This window comes from Cryptotermes secundus, unplaced genomic scaffold (genome assembly GCF_002891405.2).
Source record: "Cryptotermes secundus unplaced genomic scaffold, Csec_1.0 scaffold1859, whole genome shotgun sequence".
Taxonomy (NCBI): domain Eukaryota; kingdom Metazoa; phylum Arthropoda; class Insecta; order Blattodea; family Kalotermitidae; genus Cryptotermes; species Cryptotermes secundus.
Window position 1 is genome coordinate 111,348 of NW_019734348.1, and position 23,768 is coordinate 135,115.

Consider the following 23,768-nt stretch of genomic DNA (forward strand, 5'->3'; position numbering starts at 1 on the left):
TTCTAAGAACTGGCTGCTATGTACTGTGCGAAATCAATCGATCTTGCAAGAATAAAATTTGGACATCCCTCTTCTAAGAATTCCAATTGAGTGTGTTAGTGTGGCCAGCTCAGGGCAATATGATATTATAAACACAGCACATATCACTCTCTGCTGTTTATAACTTCATAGGAAAGAAAACACGCCATCCATAACGGTTTGAATGAGGAAATCTCTTCCAAGAGCAACAGGATTTTGCTGCAAGACAGGCATATTTAATGATGACTTAACGCAGCTAAACTCGTGTCCCATTATATATAGAACTTCTGACAACAGGCCAGCGAAAAATCTAACAATCTACAGCAAAACCATCAATTATTATGGGCGTTATAACATAGGTGTGCAGCTGGACGAAACATAGACGTCGAACCCCCGCAGATGATTTAAATACCTTGACGAAACATACATGTCAAACCATGCTGAACGGTTAATTAATTCCTGGTACTCATTTCTGTTAGAGGCTGAGTAAACCCTAGGGCCTAGTGCGGCTGGAAGGATTAGGTCAATTGAAAAAAATCCAATGACCTCATCAGGATTTGAACCCGCGACCTTTAGTGCCAACTTTAGTGAACAGAGGGTGTTGCGCGGTCAGAGCAACAAATCCCCCCGCCGTTAATTTCGGTTTTCTAGACTGGAGCTGCTATTTCCTTGAAATAGCTCCTCAATTATCCTCACAAAGCTGAGTGGTCCCTGTTCCAGACCCACTACATCTCAGAAAATCTGGTAGCGCCGGGAATCAAACCTGGACCTCTGACCACTAGGCAACAGGGACAGTAAAATAAAATATTATTTGTAAATAACAAAGCCTGGATACTTGAGTCAGTACAGTGATGGGCTACAGGCTGGACAGCTGGAGTGCAATTCTCAGCACGGGTGAGAGATTTTTCTCTTCTCCATAGCGTCCAGACTGGTGCAGATGACCACCCAGTCTCCTATCCAATGGGTGCCAGGAGCTCTTTCCCTGGTTATAAAGCAGCAGGGGTATGAAACTGACCACTCACCTCCATCTATTTTTCATGGCATAGTGCTTAATTAAATAAGCACAGGGAAAAATTTACCTTACCTTCTATCTCTTAAATTACACAAAGTAACATACTTGTATCTGCCTGCAGCTTTAACTAGATGATAAGTGTCAACACCATCTGCTGTCATTGTGATGTCATCTGAAAGATAGGAAGGAAAACTAATAGTCATTTCACATTTCTGAACAGAAAAAATTAGTGAGAGAATAAAACTGTTCTTACTGCTTCATTCTTTCATTGACAATATTCTAATGCATGCAAAACTAGTCTATATCATTTATGCATTATGTTTCAGTAAGTTAGGAGCAGAAAGGGAACATAATCTTACTTCAGTCTACTGTTATCTGCACCAAGAAATTAATCCCCATTTGGAATACAATAGCAAAACAAGTATCAAAATTAATCCCTTAACCTGAGCTGCGAAGCCCGTAGCACATCTCTACACTGACTGAGCTACCCTGGCTGCCTCTATGAACACAAACCTATAAAAAATTAATACTTCAAACAAAGTATTCATTTCTAAAGAGTACGGTCTTCTGGGTTGTGATGCTGTGCAGTTCAGAGAAGTCTCAATGTTTCGGAGTAACGTACTGCCTCCACATTCTGGTTCGAGTGAGCCAAGCAAGAAACCAGCAAGAAGAAGGCAGCTAGTATCGTTCAAAACTGGCTCTGCCTGCTAGCTGCTTCATGCTTGGCTTATTCTTTAACCCTGAAGATGGACGCAACACATTTCTCCAAAACATCAGTCAACTTTCAACAGACTATATGCCATTATATCCCAGAAGCATCAGGCTCCGTTCAAACTCTTGCATCCTACAGAAAATAATTATTATAACCTATAAATGTAGGTCACTGTTGTGTGAACCTCTTCCTGTCAGCAGGCAATCAACTAATATCAGGTGTACAGGTAACATATTTCACAGTATCTTTGGATGTTCTCTATGTCAGATTGGGGTAGGAACTAGGGAGAAACTTTGAAGATAAAATCTGCATTTCTATACATAAACAATATGCAAAAAAATATTTGAAACAAAAATTGTAGGTCTGAATGAGATCTGTATTTCTGTCATGTGCTTACACTATATATGATTACCTGTTCTTTTCTAAAAATTAAGTTGTACTGAATCTTGACAGGGCCACGCAGTAGTGTAGTTGGTTGAGGCACTATACTACAAGCCAGAAGGTTGCAGGTTCAAGTCCTGATGAGGTGGATTATTTTCAATTTATCTAATCCTACCAGCCGCACTGTAGCACTGGGAGTGACTCAGCCTCTAACAGAAATGAGTACCAGGAATCTTCCTGCGGGCTAAAGGGCGGCTTGTGTGCAAGGCTGACGACCTTACTGCCATTTGTGAGCTGTTTGTCTAGAGAATGTGGGGCCCTCAACGTTTCACAGCCCTACGGACCTTCATGACCTGTTACAGGGATAGCTTTACCTTTCTACTGAATCTTGATGTGAAGTATGAATTATGTTTGACTGTTTCATTTATTCAGACCCATTTACCCAACATTTTTTATGCAAATCCAAACACCAAATCTTCATTGAATATGTTGACCAATTCTGGAGATGTCAATGTCACATAACATGCAGATACAGAAATGGACATGGCCACACCATTATGGATTAACTTTACTGGGCAAGGAATGCATAATAAAGCAGCATCAACTGCAGAGTTATTTAGCACCATAAGCGATGGATAATTATGTATACGTGATCATAAAAGATTGCTCAGGAATGGTCCAGCCCTATTTGAGACAGTGTTCTCAGAACGTCTTGGATGTACTGAAGGTAACTGAGGAAAACCATTAGAAATCTCAGTCTGGCTAGCTGGTAAATAAGTTAAATTCATAGTTCAAATGTGTTTCATAAAGTAGTTCCTATTGGACTGCAATAGAAACAAATGAAAACTATGACATTTTGATTACAATATCATGTGTTATACCACAGAGTATGCTCACCTCCATGAACACAGAAGTCACAATGATATTTATCCAGTGTTTCTAGGCTTGTGACATATGGAACTCCCTCCACCACTTCATCAACCCACTTGATGCCACGTACCATTTTGTATCTAAAAAAATTAAACATGACTAGCAATTTCTCTCCAATATTAACACTCTTGTTCTTTTTTCCTTTTTTAGTAATTATGTTCATCATCACCATCATCCTCAATGTAATTTAGTTACACAAATCTTTACATTTACTACAAAACTTCATTACACAACGGCAGCATTCTTATCTGACTCCTAAAGCTTTCTCCTAATAGTTATGAAACTGACTCAGTCATCAATTTATCCTGTATCTTTATCCTGCCTTTTTCCTAGACATTATCGTAGATTTTAATTTCTAAATAACTTCAGTATAGATTTTCTACCTGTTTCACAACAATGTTTGTTCACAGAGTAAAATATAATTATATTTGACGAATATAAAAATTGTAAATAATATAGTCAATGCTGTAACATTAAAGCAGCCAATTGTAAATACCTTTCTTCTTCTGTAAATACTGGGGGTCCCTTATGTTTAGTTATTTCATTGTCATTGTGGATTCCAACAATGAGGTAATCTCCGAGAGCTTTTGCTTGTCGTAATGAATTTGCATGTCCAAAATGGACCATATCATAGCTGAAATTTTATAAAAAAAAATCATGAGTATGATGCAATTATTATTATTCGTTCTCCAAATACGATCTATTGAATCGACATCACAACTCTGACAAGCAATTACAGTTCTTTAATTAAAACTGTAGAATTTAATGTCTGTTACACCCAACAACGTTCTGCTCCATGTTGGACCATTTACACTCCGCTAAATAAAATTATTACATATACAAAATACACTTCTCTGAACACCTCCAAAATATATCGAAAAATAATAATACAATAGGCCTACCACCCATCACACCAGACACGAACTGTTCTGCTCTTATCTTCAGACATTTCGGTAAATACATTTACGTCCCCTACTCGCAACCACTACAACCCATTCACATCACGCCTCCAAATCCTCAGGTCATGCAATTAACTCGTCACATAACCGCAGACACCGCAATTAGCTGGCTCAATTCGTGGCTCTTTCCACTGCCTTTGAAAACAACCAGGGTTTCCAACTATACGGACTACAAGTGCGAACGATGATAACTTGAATAACGAAAATCAGTAACTCCTGCAGCCGGCCTACGGGTAAGTTAGGTGCTGCCATCTAGTGAAGGTGCACTAGAGAACTAGAGAACTAGCGGTGTGTAACCGCCAGTTCAAGACATGAATAGTCACATGACATTAATATGGTAATACATTTATTTCCTACTTACTTCCGGTATTCGGGCGACTGTCGGAAATTCAAACATACTAGCATAATACTTCAATCACAAGATTGCACTGTAAGCGTACTTCTACAAGGCCATTACTGTCTAATGAATAGCCTTGCAATAAATCCATACACATAGTCAATCAGCACTTAATTCGGGCACATCACTAGGACTCCAACACAAAGTTTATCTACAGTTGCTTGGTTGGATCTCCTACACATAGTGTAGGTTGGGTTATTGCTATTCAGAATCGTTCATTGTTTGACACATCCATACAATGTTTCAAACATTGCTCACTTTTCTTCATATGTGAAGAAGAGTTTCATATTGTAATTTTTATTCTATGTTACCACTTTCTTGCTTTCGTTTCAAGTCCCTTATATAGTTGCATCATGATAACAAACACAGGAACACTATAGATTTTGTACTTACATATCTACTGCAATAATGTATCGGGAAACCTCAAATCACAAATATACTGAGTACTGAAAATTGCATACACATGTTGCTATTTAACTGAATAAAACACAAACTTTAGTCATTAAAATATGCATTTCAGAGAAAGTATTATATTATGATCTCTTTTAACTTTTAATGTAAAAACATCCTTCAGTATACATATGGTCTATATATGCAAACTTATACAGAATTGTTTAAATGATTCACAATTTGCCTCTGTTATGAATTAAGTTTGTCCACCTCTAGTGATCTTGATTGATCTTGATAATAAACATGTACCAAAATCTGCTTCCGGAAATTCCAAGCTTGTGTCCATAACATTACCATATATACCATACGAACAAGTATTGATTAATATTAATATATATATAATATTAGTTGTACATATTTTTTGTGGACATACATGGCGATTAAATTCGTCAACACGGCCTGTAACAGGTTCTTCACTCAACATCGACTATGGTTTCATCAAGTGGAGATTTTGAAACACTAGCCAGAGCTCTCAAGTGTGCTATCTGATAAGTCATCTACATTTGCTCATCTACGTCTGCTGTACCTAAGGTTTGAGTACAGCTATTGGCAACTGCTCTGCCAAGTACAGCATCACCATCCCACCAAGTACCTAAGCTTCTAAAGGTGATTCCAAGTTCTGACATTATATAATGTTAAGAGAAAGTAGTGAACATAGGTCCCAAACATGTATTTGTATTTATAGGTCTTAGATGCCAAGTACAATAAAATTCTTGCATGATTTTGCATTGAAATTAAAACACTATGAGTAATGAAGATCTGATTTATGTGTGCACTCTCAAAGGTGCTACTTCTTGACATGGACAATCACCCACCACCCATAGACAGCGCACAAAGCCACAGCACACAGAAAATAATCCTCAATTGCAAGAAGACCATATTGGTTCAAAACATGTTGTAGAAGTGACATTTATAAAAGTCTGACAATGTAGCACACAAACTGCCTATGAGCACAACAAGAAGCTGCACCTTCAAGACTGTACACACATATAAAATCATTAACCACTAACATAAGATCTGAAATATAAACTAATAAATAACCATTACTGTTATATATTTGTTTATTCATATCCATAAATATTACACTTCAAATTATTGGAAAGCAGTTTTACTTTACAATTATATCATGTTACATAAAAGCTCAGTGAAAAATATATGTATTATGGATTATACAACAAAAACTCAAGTGTAACGCAGTTTTGTAAGAGTTACATGGTCTTCAAGAAAATATGAAGTTACTAGCATTAATTTGTTAGCATATGGATAATAACTACAGATAGAATTGTGACTCCAACTAAGGTCTTTGCAGACAGAGTATAGTATCAATTTTAGGCATGGCCAATGTCACCTGAACACAGAGTAGATCTGATCTAGTTCACTGAGAGAGAGTAGGTATCAAAGGGCTGTGTGGTTTAGCCAAGCAGAGGCAGTGAGAGTGTCAACATATTTCCCTGCTATGCATCACAGTTCTCTTTTTCAGTTCTTTGTTCAGACATACCACATCTCTCTACATTCCTATAGTCTTATGTGCACACCAGTAGTCATGACTAAAAAGACAAACAGTAATTGAATCTGTTGTTATAAATGCAATTCGTCATTGAAATTAAATCTAAACCTGCAAATAGTCTGCAACACTTTTGAACCAGTTACATTAATTCAGTCCTTTGCATCAGCAATTCCACCCGCTGTTATAGCAAATGTAGCTTCACTCTCAGGCAAGTCTGGGCTGCAGTAACAAAGAAAACATATTTCTAATTCTTAAAAAACCATTAACAGTAATGAATTCTTTAATGAAAATGAATAAAAAAATGTTACATAAATATATTATACAAAGAAAATTTCAGGGATTCAGGATTACTGAGTTGTTTTCTATAACAACAACAACAACAATATTAATAACAACAATAATGACAATAATAATAACAACAACAACAACAATAACAATAATAATGTAAGATTTACAAAATCCTACTTTTATTTATATATACAATTATTCTCATGTAAAGAAAACTAACCTGTCATATATTTTAGCAATTCTTGTCTCACCTCTTCCCTTCCTTAAAGAAACTCGAGTGGTAGAAGCATGAGCTAAAATATTGCCTCCAATAGGCTTTTTTGGATCAGCCTGAAACAAATTAATACAGATGATAAATTCTATACAAATTTCACTACTCTGAAGCACAGGTACCTAACAAATATGCTAGTGTGGTCATTGGAAAAAAAATTATGTGAAGGTAGATGAATAGAGTACAGAATTACATTCATCATCAACATCATCCACCAATGTTCTTTTTTTTTTATGACAAAGCCTTCTCCATTCTTCTTAATTTTCCCTAAGTGCTGTCCTTGTGTGAAGGGCACTCAGGTAGATAGAAATAGTGATATAAATAATAGTATAAAAGTATGACTCAGTGGAGACCCTTAAAATGCTGAATTATGACTTTTTCTGTCCCAGGTTCCTGCTATTTCAGCAATTGTTTCAGTGCTGTCTTCACATCATCATCATCATCATCATCATCATCATCATCATCCTCATTGTCGTTGTCAACATCAGTTTAAGCTGCCCAGTGAAGTTTGTTTTTAATTTCTTTTAATTCAAATTTATGGTTAAAGACCAAGGACAGAGCAGTTAGTAACAGAATCTTAACTGCATGGAGTTAACTGTGAGAAAATCCAGTGTGAAAATTGTGTAAAATATTGGAGCACATGTATTTACAATGCAGTTCAACCAATACAGTAAGTGAACAGTTGAATAGTACATTAAATTTCAATGCTGAAAATGATGACCTAGAATAGAACTCAACTCACCTGAAGTTTGGAAGGTTGCACAATAATTCTCATTTATTGAGGGTAAGTTGTGATGGGAATAAGAAGAAGGGAAAGCGGGGAATGGTGTATTGTCTGTGGGAGACTGGCCTGCGCGGAGAACTTGGGGAGGCTTTGGTTCTGGCTGGGGGGAGAACACAAATCTCCTTAGGGAGCTGTTACTACTGCATCTGGCTCTAATGATTTCTGCAGGATTTGTATGGTTGTGGCATCATCTTGGCTACTTACGTGTATGGATAACATTTTTTGCTGTAGGGCTCAGCTGGTTGAACTTCTGATGCAAACTACTTCTGTGGCTTCACAAACGACCCTACTGGTGCTGTGGGGTGGCTTCTTTAATGCCATTGTGTATTCAAAGTGTATCTTGTGTCCCTGGTTGATTAAATTTCCTGCCATTGCTGAGCAATCCAGATGACAAAACCGAAAATCTCTCTGGTGCTCCTTAATGTAATCTTCGATCAAATGACCTGCCTCAACTCTGAAGATAGCTTCACATTTGCCTGAAGTCTTGTAGAGCCCTGGAACATTTAAACCCAGGCTGTCCCCCACCAGCCTGAAGGCTCCATAGTTTGGGCAGTATTACATATATAGTTTTCATGTTGTACTGCGCCTTAATTTGCTGACATGGTCGAATAGATTCTGTACATATGGTAGAAAGGCTGTGTTGATAGGTTCTGCTTGCTTTCTGTCCTCCTGGTGCAGAGTCCTCTGTGGACATGCCCAGGGGAAATATCAGTTCTTCTTGAATATTCTTTTGAGGTGAAAATTGTAATGAAGGAATGTAAAGCCTTAGGAGTGGATGTAGAAGACCTAGCAATGAGGTTCACACAATCAAGGGAACAATGATATTCCTTTTAACCAACATACAATAATCCCTTCCCTGAATCTTTTGTTGTAACTCTGAAAGCAGAGACTCATAAGTGAATATGAGACAAATAAACATTTGATAATTTAAAGATTCATATAAAATAAATTAACCTGGAACATAAGAGTAGCCCCTGGGTCAGCAGTCATCTGATTTGTTATGAATACTGCTACATTGTATTCCTCTGATATTTTCTGCAGTCGAGACATTAACTGTGCCAGCTTCTGCTGCCTGTCCGCCAACTCTCCTCGTCCACTGAAATCTACTCGGAACAGCGCCATCACTGAATCTACAATCTGAAAAATCAAGTAGCCTCAAGTACATGTCTTAGATAATGTCAATTTTCATCTCACTTCTCTTATGGAAGTCAGTATTTGAAAAGGTCCATGCTCTGTGATTTGTATTCTTATTCATAGTTCCACATTTTTAATTCAGTCCTTCCTGACAATTAATAATGTTGTTCTTGAACTGGTCATTCTTACTTACTTATTCATGGAGCTGAGCCATTCTTGAGGATCCACCAATTCTGCAGCTACTAAAGAATTTCCCAGCATTTTATGGAACCCAAAGGTTCATTACTGTGTTCACAACAGCCCTCCACTGGTCCCTATCCTAAGCCAGATCACTTCAATCTATACCATCCCATCCTATCTCTCTAAGACCCATTTTAATATTGTTCACCCACCTATGCCGGTGGTCTCTTTCCTTCTGGCTTTCCCACCAATATCCTATACGCATTTGTAGTTTCCCCTATTTGTGCTACATACCCTGCCCACTTCATTCTCCTCGACTTGATCATTATAGTTTTGTATATTCTAATTTTTATGTTTTCGGACAGCAGATGAGAAGACAAAAGTTCTGGACAGAATGGTAGCAAGCATTATCCGAGTTAAATCTCCTCTTAATTTCTTCCTGCATCAGGTTTTGATTTGTTATTGTTGTTCCGAACTCTCTGAACTGTGTCACATTTTCATACTATACACACAATATCTGTCCACAGATCCTGCTTGAATCTCTTCTGAAAATGTTTGACATGATTTAGGGATGAAAATGATAGCATATTAAATTAAATAAACTTATGAGTCCTGAAAAACTTTTCCAGAAAAATACTGGGCAACAGACTGAAATAAAGAAGCAGTTTCACAGACACAGAATCTCTGAAAAATTTAATATAGATTAATAAGTAACAGTTAATTCTTCAAAACATGTACGAAATAAATAATATTTTTGTAACTTACCAGCAATTTGAAGACACCTGCCTCTTCATGAAATTTTGCAGCGACGTAGTCCAGGAGGTCATACTGATGTTCACTTGTATAAGCCCGGGCATACAGAACATTGTCTAGCACAGCTGATTGATCAAGATTGAATCTATCTGCAATACTCCGTAGACGGTTTGGACGACTAGAGTTAAAAAGTTATGGAAAACCAATCAGTAAAACCCAGTACTTTTATGTAGTGTGTTTTGTCACCATCCTTCGCTGCGTTAGAAGGTTCAGGTGACTTGTTACAGTTATCACAGAACTGAATATTTTCATTTGAATGAGGATCTTCCAAAGTATTTTCAGCCTCTGGTTGATATTTTACAATTCTGGGAATAGAGGGGGGAGGGATTCTGTTACATCATAGAAAGCATCCCCAATAACCTTTTCTATACAAGCATTTTCCTCAATTTTCTCATGGGATACCGTGTCTTAATTCTACTTAAGTGACCAATTCACAGTGCCAGTGGTACATTAATGCTGCAGAAAATGCCAACATACAAATCCTGCCCGAAGTAACCGTGCTGCTGGAATTCCCATTTTTTGACTGCAAAAGTCATCCATCATCAACATCATCATCATCATCATCATCATCATCATCATCATCATCATCATCATCACCACCACCACCATCATCATCATCATCATCATCATCAAACAGCCAGGCCTGTCTATTCAATCGTGGTTTTGACCATCTGGTTTTCACTTCTTTGGATTTCACAACAGTATATTTTTTCACTGAGCAAGGTAGTCAGCCTTGTGCCCAATTCCCAATTTGGAGTACCAGATCTCTGCATTTATGTCCTCCAGTTATAGGATGGCCCAGTTATACACTCAGGCACTAGGTTCCCTACTCATCACCTTTCTACGACTTGCAGGGCTGTGATGGAAATATTCCAGCCTGCCTCCACACAGGACAAAAGTCAGCCATCAGGGACTTGTAATAAGATTAATAGTTGTACTCGTACATAAACAGAATCAGGTTGATTATAATTACAAAAATTTAGCTCTATGTTTTATAATGACTGATGCCTGAGTCTTCAGTTACTTAACAAAACTTTTCAATTATGTAACTTATACAGTACCAAATGATAAGATATTTGTGAATAACAAATGTTATGCGCAACAAAACATCATTGTCTATATTAAGGCACTATTTTACAGTTGCCTCAGGACACTGAAGAAAACCATGAAAAGTTTCAATTATGATATCTAAGCTCTGAGCCAGTATTTTAATCTGGTGCCTGCCTATTATGAAGCAGAAGAGGCATTTGGCAAGTGCTTCATTTAAAAGTTAAAAACATGTGTTAGCTTAACCTTGTTTATTCATACACCTGTCGGAATTCATTTACAAGTCACACAAATTGCCCTTTATGAACTTCAGCATTAGCATATCTTAACAGAATTACAATAAATGAGAAGTCATTTCATATGAAGTTATGGATGGATGAAATGACAATGGAGCAAATGTTTCTGTGACTGCCTATTGCCATCCTCTCATAATCATCATTCTATCACTGTTCCATACTCATCAATCAGTACTCTCTGAGATGTGAGATAGCTATGACCAGGCAACACATCATATCCTGTTTCAAATTTGGTGTCTTCTTCCATCACATGCCACTTGAATGGTTCCAGAGTAAGAAAGTTAAGCATTTTTTAAGTTATGTTTGGTTACTACATTGACTGCCATGTTACAATTTAAGAATTCTCTTCCAGATGCCATCTGCAGTGGTTATCTGTAATTTAATTTAGGTATATAATATGGTCACAGGTGACAATCTTATGTGTAACTTGTCTATCTGAAATGGTTTATAGGGTGTTCTCCACAGGGGGTCATGTGCCATGTAATGTATGCATGTCACAGACTTGTTAATCAGGTTGCTACTTTATTTGATGTCCCATAAAATTCTGACTGGTTATCAGGTTTGCTGTGTGCAATTTCTGATGGACAGAACAGGCTTGGTGCAGGTGTCCCTTGTGTTCTCATATTTTAGTTATGTTTTCCAATCAATTTCTCAGCTCTACATTTTCATTCATGGTACCTCAGTAATATTAAAAAGGCTTTTAAACATCCTGTCTTCTGACTTCCATTTAGCAGTGTCTGGTTCAAATATCAGCTGTATTATTACTTATCATGACTGTAGCGGCCTCCATAGTCTAGAGGTAACGTTCCCACCTCATGACTCATAGTACGCGGGTTCAAATACCCGGCGGAGGTCGTCGAATTTTTAAGGGCGGAAAAATTCAGGGAACAAGTCCTCCGGGAGGGACTTTAAGCCGTGGGTCCCGTGTTGTAGCTTTACGGCACGTAAAAGAACCTCATATCTCCAAAGGAGGTCACTGAGCCAAATTAACGGGCGTTTACTGCCCAACAGCAGTCTCTAATACCTCTGGTAGAGGGGGGAAGCATTATAGATACCTCTCAGCTAGTAGAGCTGGTCTCGCTGGGCGGGACTGATGGTAAGCACCAGTACTGGTAGGATATAGAGACTGGTAGAAATCATAGAGGGAAGCACAATGGACCAATACAGGTCTCAGTGCATGGGGAAATCCACCCTCTCCAATAACTAACTAACTAACTAACTAACTATCCTGACTGTGGTTTTTCATCGTTTACCTTAGTTCCTGCAGGAGAATGCGAGAATAGTACTTGAAATTAGGTCATGACCACTTGTTTGCAGACCTTTTCCAATTCATTATTTACTACAGTCATGTAATTCAGCACAATATGGTCTGAGCTACTGACAGGTCTGTAGTATGTATGTGTATGTGTGTGAGGAGTGGGCCATAAAATCCAACCCTTGCACTGTGACCTTCAATGATCTATTGTGCTTCCTCTTTGGATTAACCCTTTATTAATCCTAAACTTTTAATGAAATTTAGGACTTTATTTATGGGGGCGTCATAAAAGTCACTTGGTTCCATGAAAACTGACCCAGATGACGAAATCTTAAGTAAGCTATGGCCTCACAATCACATGGATATGTGTGGCTGATTCGTCTTCTTGCAGGCACCTTTCACAGGTTGGGTCATTTGTCAGTCCCAGTTTGAAAAGGTGCCCTTTTAGGTGGCAGTGTCCAGTAAGTAATCCTACCACCCATTTTAATTAATCTCTGACAGGTCTGTTAAATAAACCTTGAATAAGAAATATAAATGTAACAGCCTATCAATCATCTTTTCCTACTTTAACCACAGATCATAATCATTCTTGCACACAGCACATATCCATAAGGCACATTCAAAATTAAAAAGGAGAGAAACACATAAGAAATACAAAATAAGCAAGGAAGGAGAATCATGTTAACTTCCCAAAAGTGGACCAATTATATCGATATGTTTCTAATGCTAACCATCAACACTTCCTGAAAACCCACCAGAATTGTATTTAATATAGATTAAAACCGTTTATTTCTTCCTCCTTCCTACTCTGCTCTAATCATTCTCTCATCTAAACAATAACAATTAAACACGGCAGCTGATACAGCTTTGATGGAGAGAGGTTATTTAGTGTTGGGCAGTATGAGAAGATCGTCAAATTTGACAAACTTAAGATAATGGAGAGGAAGTGGTAATGATTTACTTCTAGGTAGTATATCAGAATTTGTCTGCAGGAAGACTGAGAACCACAAAGATCTTAGTTCAAACGGTCAATGTGCCAGCCAAGATTCCAGTCAGTACCACTTGAGGTAACTCAGTAATACAGCACTGTTACATGATATCAGTAATAGGAAAGGATACAAAGTATGCTCAGTATCAAGGAAAATGACTTTTCCACCCATATAGTCATTTTCTCCAGGCATCTGAGCCGAGACACACAGTGTGTGTGATAGCTGTGTCTTGCCTGTGCGGAATTCACCAAACACCTCAGTGATAGCCATGGATTCAATGCCACCTCCAAGAAGCTTGCTGTAAAAATAATTTCCACAATTAAATGTGCACAACACTCAGAACTGCAATTACGGAGAAGTACTGCCATTTAAAAAATTCGTGCTGTAGAGAGATTTCAGGTTCTCACAGCAATTAAGACAAAGAGTACTGACATCTGGAATGTAACGCCGTGTAGTCTGTTTGAAAGTTACCACTGTTTTGGAGGACCCTGTTGCCTCCATCTTCAGGACATAAGATGAAGCCAGCAGTTTCTTCCAAAAGTTTGTGTTTCCTGTTGGACTATATAGTGTCACATTAGAGATGAAAATAATTTCAGCATGTAGTGGTTAGCACATGTGCTTCACATGCAGAAGTCCGAAGCTTGATTCACAACTCAGGCCTAGATATCTAGTTGAGGATTCCTTATAGATTATTTATCCTCACTATGCATATATTGAGTACAGCTGAAGAAATATCGTTAAATACACTGAAAGCATATAAAAAATTTCTGATAACATATAGCAGGCATGTCCAACGTGTTGATCGCCGGACGATTTTTGGTTGATCTCATAGGCCGATAAGGAAATTATACATGAAAAGCATGTATATTCACTTGTAATATAAAATAAGAAAGAGATCATAGCTACTATTCAAGATCTTCAATTATCAAGAAACACCATTGTGCAGCGAATAGAAATGATGTGTGAAAACAGAACTGAACAGTTGCTGAAAAATGTTTCCAATTGTCTTGCTTTCTCCCTCCAACTGGATAAATCTACAGACATCAGAGACATGACCCAGTTACTAGTTGCTTTGGTCGCGCCATAGCTCAAGCGGTTAGTCACTGGCTTTCCACCGTGGCGGCCCAAGTTTGATCCCGCGTCTGGTAAAGTGGAATTTGTGGTGGACAAAGTGGCGCTGGGGCGGGTTTTCTCCGAGTACTTTGGTTTCCCTTGCCAATCTTTATTCCACCATTTGCTCCACAATCACCCTCACCCATCATCTGGGGCTAGTACAATAGACCAGAAGTTGCCGCAGTACAAGGGACTTAGTCCCACCCCACTAGCAATAAAAAAAATACTAGTTGCTTTTACAACAAACATCATATGTCATGTTATTTTTACCAATATTTTTGCTTAAAGTGAGTTACGAAAATAGGAAGGGGTACTAGATCACTGGCAGTTTTGACATTAAAAAGTCGATCACAACCTGTTTGAAGTTGGACATGCCTGACATATAAGAGAGAATTGGCAAATGATTAAGCACCATTAATAAACAAAGTGACAGTGTAAAAACAAAGCCCTTATAGTGTTCATTCTCACAGCTATTGAATAATGAGGTAAATGTTATTAAGACAAAAATGTAGAAGATAATCTCTTGGTAAAATGATTAAAAGCCCAAAGCTTATCCTCAAAAGTTTTAATTTCTTAAAAGTTGAAAAAGAAATTGAAATATTATGACTTATCAGTGTGAGGTCAGAAACTAGATTTACTACTTTGTCTAAGAAATGATAAATCCTAGCATTTATATTTACAGTCCTATTGTGCCATGAAGGCCATTTTGTTTTGGTTGCCCTGAAAGCATGATATATTCTACTGAATATAAGAATACCAGATGTTACATGCTTCATACATTAACTATGAAGCAAAATTGTCCAGATACAAATAAGAGACATAATGATCAGTCACAAGTCTATCACAATATAAGAGTAAATTCTATGCACATCTATAGTTCTACCCTCACTACCTCCCAGTCTGCTGATAATTCCTGAACTCATGGCCTTGTTTTTCCTCCATACTCTTATCTCCCCCCTCTCTCCACAGGATATAGGCCACCATAATCTAATGAGACAATAATCAAACTTATACATTATCTTAAAAGTCTTACTCCAGTTCCTGGCTGCCAGTACTTAAACGAAACACCTGTTTCCGTTGATCACTAACTTGAAGTGCTGTAAGGAAGATCCCTGTATCAACTTTAGCACATGCTTCCTTTATTTTATCTACTTTGGCTTCTGAAAATCCCCGTATATTACATAACTTCTTGCGAGTACACATCTGAATGCCTTTAATGGTGCATATACCAGAAGATTTTAATTTTTTTATGTCTGCAACATTCTGAAACAAACACAGGATATTGTTGTTAGAAATTCCATAGATCATGTCAAAATTCCTTCAATAGGCCAATGAGAATATGGCATACTCTATGACATTGTCAGTAACTCTGACTATACAGCACCTTAGGGTAGAATAATTAGCAAATGAGCTGGAAAGGATTTGGAGGGAAGTGGTCATGGTCTATTCAAGGTAATATCCCAGGATTTACCTGGAGAGACAGAATAAAATCATGAAAAACCTCAGTAAGGATAGCTGGTGTCCTGGTCAATATCAAAGCAAGCACCTACAGGATACAAGACTGGAGCAACACTGCTTTACTAACTTATTCAGCAAAATGTGATGCGAACCACTGGTCAGCAACTTAACTGGTCAAGGTCCAAAACTGATTCTAATGAACGATTTTTTAAGTAAGTTCTGATGGTATTCTGGGTGGAATGGGCATACTGAAGCACTACTCACAGTTCAGCAGTGGGGGACCACCAGTTCTTATTGTTCTACTTGTAACAGGATAACTAAATGTTTACTAGTATCTAACCAGTTTAGTAAAAATATATGGTGCGAATGTGTAGATACACTTTGGGGTGTTAATGAATTCAAACTCCCAACAAAGTGACTGGTACAATGTGGTAGGAAATATTTTTAAAGGTAAAACTATTAACATTAAGTAAGAGAGAATAGTCAACCTTCTGAGCACAGCTGAGACAGATGGAGAGTAATTGAGGTACACTATTTAGATACAATATCATAACAAGAAGAAACAGTATAATAACTTAGTGAAAATTGTTAATTTTATTTGGTACACACTGTATATGCTGTGATTCCTATTTTATATCCAGCATATAAAATCACCCCTCCCTCAAAAATACCTACTGACCTATCAGTTTCATACAAGACACAGGAAATTCTTCATAGCCCACGGACTGTGATAGCTCTGTAATAAAATATCTAACTCATGATTGGGATATATGAAACTTGATATGAGAGATGACTAACACATCTGAGAGTTTGAATGGCTTTTCTCATGAAAATAATAGGAGAGTAACTTAAGTACAAGACCTACTAACCATCTGAGCTGTCTTTAAAAAATTATAGTACTTTACATATATCATGATGGTACATAATATCATCAATTAAAACTGAAGAGTAAACTAGCTGGAAAATTAATATCTTCTCCACTTTCTACTTTCTTAGATACTAGTAATGAGTTTGGCCTACTATATCTAAGAGTGCAGAAAATTAAGTATATGTTGGTTTCTGCTTACCACAGTGTACAAGAAAATCATATGAAGATAAGAAATCCTTCAAAAATATGTTACAAAGTTCAAACACACTGAAATACCAATACTAAATCAAAATTATGCTAAAAATAAATTAAGAGCAAACTAAATTTGAGGGGTGCAGCCTACCATTCAGTTTAGAGTAAAGTATACAAAACAATAATTTTAGTTTTTGTTTCAGAAAAGGGTGAGAATTTGTCTAACACTCTAAGCAAATGGCACAGATTAACAGTGTTTCAGATTGGACAAACTTGCACAAGAATTGATATGTTGGGATTTTGGACTTTATCCATCGTCCTGGTTTTTAAGATAACAAATAAAAACCAGGACGATGGATAAAGTCCAAAATCCCAACATATCAGTGTGTTATACACCATCGTCAGAATCCTATAGTAACTACTTGCACAAGAATTGTTTCATTATTTGTATCCTCCACCAAATATTATAAGGATGACTATATCATGGAGGGTTAGATGACAGTTCAAGTAGCTTTTATGGAAGTAATAAATGCACATAAAAGTTTAATCGGAAAACCTGAAAAGAAAATAACACTTGTGATGCCTAGGCACAGTTGAGGAGATATTAAACATATCCAGAAGAAAAAAGGTTTGAGAGTGTGGAATAGATTAATTTTAGCTCAGGATAGAGATCAATGAACATAGCAACGAGCCTTTAAGTTCTATGAAAAGTAGGGAATTCCTCGACAAGTTGAGTGACTATTGTCTTTTCAAGATTTCTTTTTGCAATGTGGAGTTAGTTATTCAGCTTACTATTCCATAAGACTGAAGCATATCAACATCTTGAAAAAAGCTATCTTCTTCCACCTCGTCGTAAATATCTCCTACAACAACTTGGTCTCCCATGGTGTAATTTGCAGGTATTTTTTAGGTAATCGTTATATCGGCAAAGCTATATATTCAGAACAACCGCGTCACATTCACTGACAACTTCTGCCGCCAGAGTCCACTAAGAGTAACAACCTTATCTAACAACGTCTTTGGGGTCTTAGGCGTCCGTTTGGTACAGTTAGGTGGCCGCTGATGGTCGCTGGCGTCGCTAGTTTTGAGTTGACACAACATCAAATATGGCGTCCTCCACGGTGAGATACACGTATATTGATGTATTTTACATTTGTTACCGTAAACCCGAAAGACAAATAGTAAACATGATTTTGATTTATTATTGGCATACTTACCATGAAATGTTAATGAAATAGGATAACATTAATGTCTCTTGCTGTAGGTATCTGTGAATGTCTGTTAAATTCCACTTGGCAATGAAACGTTGCAGAATTATATCAAACATCAGTACACGTTCATATTAATACAAAATAAAAAAAAAATCTAATAATAAGCTGTCAGTTTGAAGGTTCGTTAAAAATCTGAAACATTTATAATTTTAGGCACCACTTTTGGATGATGACACGCTGGAGTTCGGGGAGGAGGAGGAGGTACAAACAAATAGCAAATCGCTGAAGTAAGTAACAGATTATTCATGATTAGTATAAACAATTTAAAATTATACTGAAGTGTTAACATAATGTATGGCTGTTTTCATATAGTGTGCAACCCGTTGTGTGTCACAGCTATAGGATTAGGTAACGCATCTGTTAACACAATGGATACATTACCTAACTGTATAACGTATGGCATCGTTTTGGTTTTAGGATCCAGTTTTACAGTTTTAAAATATTCTTGCATATCACATGCAAATAATGCGTGTTGTTATGCAGCCCATACATAAGGAAGTTTATACATATTGCTGTGTCAATTTTAAGATCTGTAACCTTAAAAATATGAAAAATTCTTAACCTTAAAAGACATTCTTGTGAATGATCATAACAATATTGAAGACTGGGTTTAAAAAAAAATAACATTGCCTTTTGTTTCATTGCATTTCAGACATCCATATGTAACATTTTTCCACCTGGCCTTCAGAGTATCAGCAGTTCTGGTATATATGCTATGTGGCTTGTTTAAGAATAGTTTCATTGCAAGTTTTGTTACTGTTGTCCTTCTTCTGTCAATGGATTTTTGGACAGTAAAGAATATAACAGGTATGTGTGTTTTTCATCACATTTCTGTCACAATTATGACACCTTTTTAGTGCAGTTTTGTATTATTAATCATACTTTATCTTCATGAATTTGTTATTGAAATTTTTTATGATGCTGGTAATGGAGTTTGCAGTGTAATATGAGAAGTATGAATACTGAGATAAGTATTCACTAATTTCTGTTTCTTAACATTCCATACATTCAGTATTTCAGTTACAAATACCACAGCCATTATCTAAGTAAAGGTAAAAGGTAAAATTGTCTGTACCTAATTAATTAAGCTACAAGCCATGAACATGTCTGTGGGAGTGGAGGTATAGCTCCATATATTCATAACCTCAGCACTTCTTGGAGGTGAGTGATGAACTTCACTTCCTGGCCACTTTTCTCATGAGGAAGGGGCCCCATTGTATAGGAGTCTGGCTAGGCCTTAGTAGCAGTCTGAATCCTTAAATATTAGGCCAATGGCTTGTAACAACTTCTGTGAATTCCATCTTCTGCATTTTCTACCAGGATCCCTTCTTTCTTTAGGCCCATACCAAAGATTCTGTTTTGGCACTTGGCCTTCTTCCATCCTTTGTACATGTTTGAGCCTATCTTATACAATTCTTAGATTATTTGACAATTATTTTGCAGCTACTTAGGTTATATAGTTTATTTATTTATTTATTTACTTCATATCCATGGATCATTATACATGATATAGGACAAGTCAAATACTTTGCAATAATAAATAATAATAATATAATGATATAATATAATAATATTCTAAGATAATACAATGGTGATTCTAATAATATAACTGATATAATCGTTGAGCACATGACACCACTGTTATCCTGGCACAAAATACCCTGGTATCCTCGATCTCGTTCCTGTAAGAAAAAAATACAGAGTAGGGCAGTAGGCATTCCTATAACATGTACTAATATTAAAATCTACAAGTTAATTATTCTTGAAATATATGTTTACAAGTGATTAGAACTAGGATTTGTCCCCAAACAAGAGAAACTTGTCTATACTATAGAAACAATGATCAAGTAGGAATGTCTTTGAAGTCTTTTTAAACTTGTATAGTACTGGTATATCTTTAATATATTGTGGCAACTGATTTAACATACGAAGTCCAATATTACTGAAATTGTTTTTGTATAGACTTGTATTACATGGCATTATGAACAAGTCCTCTTTTCACCTTGTGTTGTGCGAGTCTATTCCTGAATTGGTTATGAAAACATTCAAATTGGTTTTTATGTAAACTAGAATTTCATATATATACAGACATGGTAAAGGTAATATATGTAATGATTTAAAATATTGTTTACAATTAACGGTTTTCAGGATTTGTATCATAGCTCTAATAGCCCTCTTCAGCAACCTAAAAATCAATTTTGCATTTCCTGAATTGCCCCAAAATATCAGTCCATATAATAACAAGGATTGAAAATAAGCATAATATAAGGTGCGAACAGTCTCTAACCCTGATACTCTTTTGACTACTCGTAAGGCAAATCATATTTTACATAATTTATTTGCTAGTTGTTGAGTATGTGCAGTCAACCTTAGATTCCTATCCAACTAAACTCCCAAAAATTTTGTATTGTCTGTATAATTGATGACTGTATCATAGAGCTTTATTGATGGGCATTCGACTTGTACTTTTTGAGGTTGATGAAAGGATATTGCTGTTGTTTTCTCTTTATTAACAATTAATCTGTTCCTTTCAAACCACTCTGTGAGTGCATTTATTGTTTTATTTATTTTCCTTTGGACATCATTAGCACTATTTCCTGTTACAAGAATACTAGTATCATCAGCAAAAAACGTTGGTCTTCTATGTTCAATGCCGGCTTCTAGATCATTGATATACAGCAAAAAGAACACTGGTCCAAGAACAGAACCTTGTGGGACTCCTTGTCTTATGGGTCTCTTTCGCGATAGTGATTTTATTAGTTTCTTTACATGTGTATGTAATTTCCACTTTTTGTTCCCTGTTTTCTAGATATGATTGAAACCATTTTAGTGCAACCCCTCTTATTCCCATTCTTGTCACCTTCCTTAGTAATATATCACGATCAACTAAGTCAAATGCCTTTGACAGATCCAGAAATGTCCCTATACTTATTTCCCTCTCATCCAATGATTTGTAGGCCCTTTCTATAAACTCTGCAGTTGCAGTATTTGTTGATTTCCCTTTCCAGAAACCATGCTGTTTATTGTTAATTATGCTGTGATTATTCAAAAATGATAAAAGTCTTTGATCTGATGGGAGGGTGATTATGAATGATTAATTGGGATGGGTGTGGTTGCGGCCCATTTTTAAGTGAAGGACAGGAAAACTACAAGCATCATCATCATAATAGTCTCTGAACCAGAAAATGAACCTGGGATTTTCCAAATAGGAAACAGGAGTGTTGACCACTCTACTGTGATGTTTTATTGCTGCCACCTAGAAAATAAATGTTTTGGGCATCACCTAAATTACTATCCCAGCATTAGCATGGAGTAACAGAACTGCCATGATTTCTTGATTGCTCTCTATTCATCTTCATGAAGTGGTACTTGGACGCCTTACTGTTACTTCACATAACTCTTATGAGTGTAAATCCGAAAGCTGTTTTATTGCATTTGATTGCAGGACGACTAATGGTTGGTCTGCGCTGGTGGAATTATATTGACGATGATGGGAAATCACACTGGGTATTTGAAGCAAGAAAGGTTGGAGTAATTAGTTATTAGTTAAGTTATTTGGTTTATACATAGTTTCTGTAGTGCCAGATTATCTGATGCTGTTTCAAGTGTAATGTCATGTGGTCCCTTTTCCAGGGCATCCAACAGAACAGAGTAAACCCATATGAAGCACAAATCTTCTGGATGGCTCTAGTTCTGTGCCCCATACTCTGGGTTATTTTGTTCTTAATTGGCCTGTTTGGCCTTAATTTCAAATGGCTGGTGAGTAAAGAAAAAAGAATGTTATAGTTCTTACAGCACATGCTACATATTGTGGTGCTACTACCATATGTGAAGTTCTGCATTTTGTTGTTTTAATGACAGATTTTGTGTAGGAATTAATCATGAGCTGTTCAGCAAAGATGAATAATGAACCAGTATGATTATATTGTCCTATTTGTGTGAAGTTCTATTTTAATATTATCTTCCCAGCATTGTCTTCCAGGTAGGTTCTTCCTGTGAGGGTCTGCAGTAACAATTTTGTATGTGGTTCTTATTTCCCTCATGCTTATCTCATCAACTTCATACTGCTGGGCAAAGAGTGTAAATTATGAAGCTGTGCATTGTGTAATTTTCTTTGTTCCTCTTCTATTTCATCACTAAACTACCCAAACTTTTTCCTTGGCATCTTGTCCTTGAAGTCTCGGAATTCTTGTTCATAATCTGAACAGCCACACACGTAGAATTTATTTCATGGTAATAACAAAGAAATAAAATAAATTGTGAGAAGGTAGAAAGTTTATGTACACAACCAGTTAAGGGCCCCAGGGTCAGTGATATTATGTAAAAAGTCATAGAATGTCAAACCGTAGAGAGATTCAGAAACAATGATTATAGTGCCAAATCCATGCTTATGTATCTACAGTGAAAAAGGTCATATTGACATTAAATAGCCTTTATAAATGATACAGTGTTATTGAACAGCCTACAAACTGGTCAGCTATTTTGTTGGTAATGAAAATATGAGTGTGAGAATGACAGAATATGTTGTACATCTCTGCTTGTATATGTGTTACAGTTATTAGTGTGCATAGCTATTGTGTTGAATGGCGCTAATCTCTACGGATACATCCAGTGTAAGATTGGACATGGTCAGAAATTAAGCACCTCTCTTACGAATATGTCAACAGACTTCTTCAGAAGACAAGTAATTCAGAATGTACGTATGCACATGTGACAGAGTTTAATTTAGATGTTTAAAAATAAGGGACACTACAATATTATTACAAGATTTTGGTAACATATTTCTTTCATATTTTATTTTGCAGGTAGCATCAATGATGACCAGACCTAGTCCGCCCACAAGTAATATGCCAGGACAAACGAACGTAATATGAATCACCATGTCATCAGATCAGTGAAATATATACCACATGTTTGTGCTGGGTGAAATGATATATATTTCACATACATTGACTTTATTCCTAATTGCAACTGTGATGTTTTAGTTTGTGTAATTAATTTTTATTTACAAAAATACAAAAATATTCCGGTCTAGAACCACGAGATTAACGACCGTGGGTATCCATTGCACTGACCATGCGCTGTTAGTTGGCACTAACTTCGCTGACAAGTGGCAGTCGCTTGGTCAGTATAGTTCGCTTGTGGACTACAGGCCATGGAGTTTACAAAAATTTTCAGACGTTTGAGTACTTTCATGGTGTAAATTTGTACATAGTTTCACCCCTTCATCTGCATTATGCCTTTCTGATTATGAATGCCAGTATGTTTGGTTCTTGGTGAAATATTCACAGCTGTTTGACCACATTAGCCTGTTTAATTTTGTTTGTAAGGTTCATTGACCTTCAAAGCTGTGGACACATTGTAGTGGTTCCATTATTTGGAATACAATTTCAGGTACTTACATATTAATAAGTGAGTCAAGTAATTAATGTTATATTTTAGC

The 23,768-nt window shown here is 36.6% G+C and overlaps 3 protein-coding genes across 6 annotated transcripts in view; 1 reads left to right on the forward strand and 2 right to left on the reverse strand.

Annotated features, from left to right (window-relative positions):
* The window catches only part of LOC111868718 (ethanolamine-phosphate cytidylyltransferase), a 14,934-nt gene extending 10,732 nt beyond the window's left edge, over positions 1–4,202 (reverse strand). Inside the window, exons 1-4 of one of the 2 annotated variants that reach the window (XM_023859637.2) lie at positions 3,956–4,202; positions 3,550–3,687; positions 3,021–3,133; positions 1,136–1,202 (exon numbers count right to left, since the gene is read on the reverse strand). In XM_023859637.2, coding sequence (XP_023715405.1) covers positions 1,136–1,202; positions 3,021–3,133; positions 3,550–3,687; positions 3,956–4,002 — 365 coding nt within the window. In that variant the 5' untranslated portion in view covers positions 4,003–4,202. The remainder of the gene's footprint in view (positions 1–1,135; positions 1,203–3,020; positions 3,134–3,549; positions 3,688–3,955) is intronic. The other variant, XM_023859636.2, reaches the window with a different exon arrangement.
* Positions 4,203–5,944: 1,742 nt separating this feature from the next.
* On the reverse strand, positions 5,945–18,079 carry LOC111868722 (meiotic recombination protein DMC1/LIM15 homolog). Its single transcript, XM_023859646.2, has 7 exons — positions 17,847–18,079; positions 15,570–15,799; positions 13,554–13,721; positions 9,789–9,954; positions 8,664–8,846; positions 6,875–6,984; positions 5,945–6,585 (listed from the first exon to the last, which is right to left on the reverse strand). The coding sequence occupies exons 1-7, from the start codon at positions 17,937–17,939 to the stop codon at positions 6,516–6,518; spliced, it is 1,020 nt and encodes a 339-aa protein (XP_023715414.1). The 5' UTR covers positions 17,940–18,079; the 3' UTR covers positions 5,945–6,515.
* Positions 18,080–18,086: 7 nt separating this feature from the next.
* Positions 18,087–23,388, forward strand: LOC111868724 (uncharacterized Golgi apparatus membrane protein-like protein CG5021). 3 transcript variants are annotated; one of them, XM_023859650.2, is made up of 7 exons: positions 18,087–18,175; positions 18,479–18,552; positions 18,978–19,132; positions 21,771–21,850; positions 21,959–22,084; positions 22,881–23,021; positions 23,131–23,388. In XM_023859650.2, exons 1-7 carry the CDS (start codon positions 18,161–18,163, stop codon positions 23,197–23,199), a joined length of 660 nt encoding a protein of 219 aa, XP_023715418.1. In that variant the 5' UTR covers positions 18,087–18,160; the 3' UTR covers positions 23,200–23,388. The 3 variants fall into 3 exon arrangements, with proteins under 3 accessions (XP_023715418.1, XP_023715420.1, XP_023715419.1); XM_023859652.2 differs by having other exon boundaries at positions 21,971–22,084; XM_023859651.2 differs by lacking the exon at positions 18,087–18,175 and adding an exon at positions 18,215–18,314.
* The last annotated feature ends 380 nt before the right edge of the window (positions 23,389–23,768 follow it).

Bases quoted from the DNA above. Each gene is read 5' to 3' on its own strand.
- LOC111868722 (XM_023859646.2), bottom strand. From the start codon at position 17,939: ATGGGAGACCAAGTTGTTGTAGGAGATATTTACGACGAGGTGGAAGAA. The intron at 13,722-15,569 runs GTAAGACTTTTA...TTATTTTTACAG, and splicing joins ACTGGCAGCCAGGAACTGGA to CAAGCTTCTTGGAGGTGGCA. The intron at 9,955-13,553 runs GTATCCTTTCCT...TTTTAACTCTAG, and splicing joins CTTGATACTGAGCATACTTT to TCGTCCAAACCGTCTACGGA.
- LOC111868724 (XM_023859650.2), top strand. The intron at 18,553-18,977 runs GTAAGTAACAGA...ATTGCATTTCAG, and splicing joins ACAAATAGCAAATCGCTGAA to ACATCCATATGTAACATTTT. The intron at 22,085-22,880 runs GTGAGTAAAGAA...TATGTGTTACAG, and splicing joins GCCTTAATTTCAAATGGCTG to TTATTAGTGTGCATAGCTAT.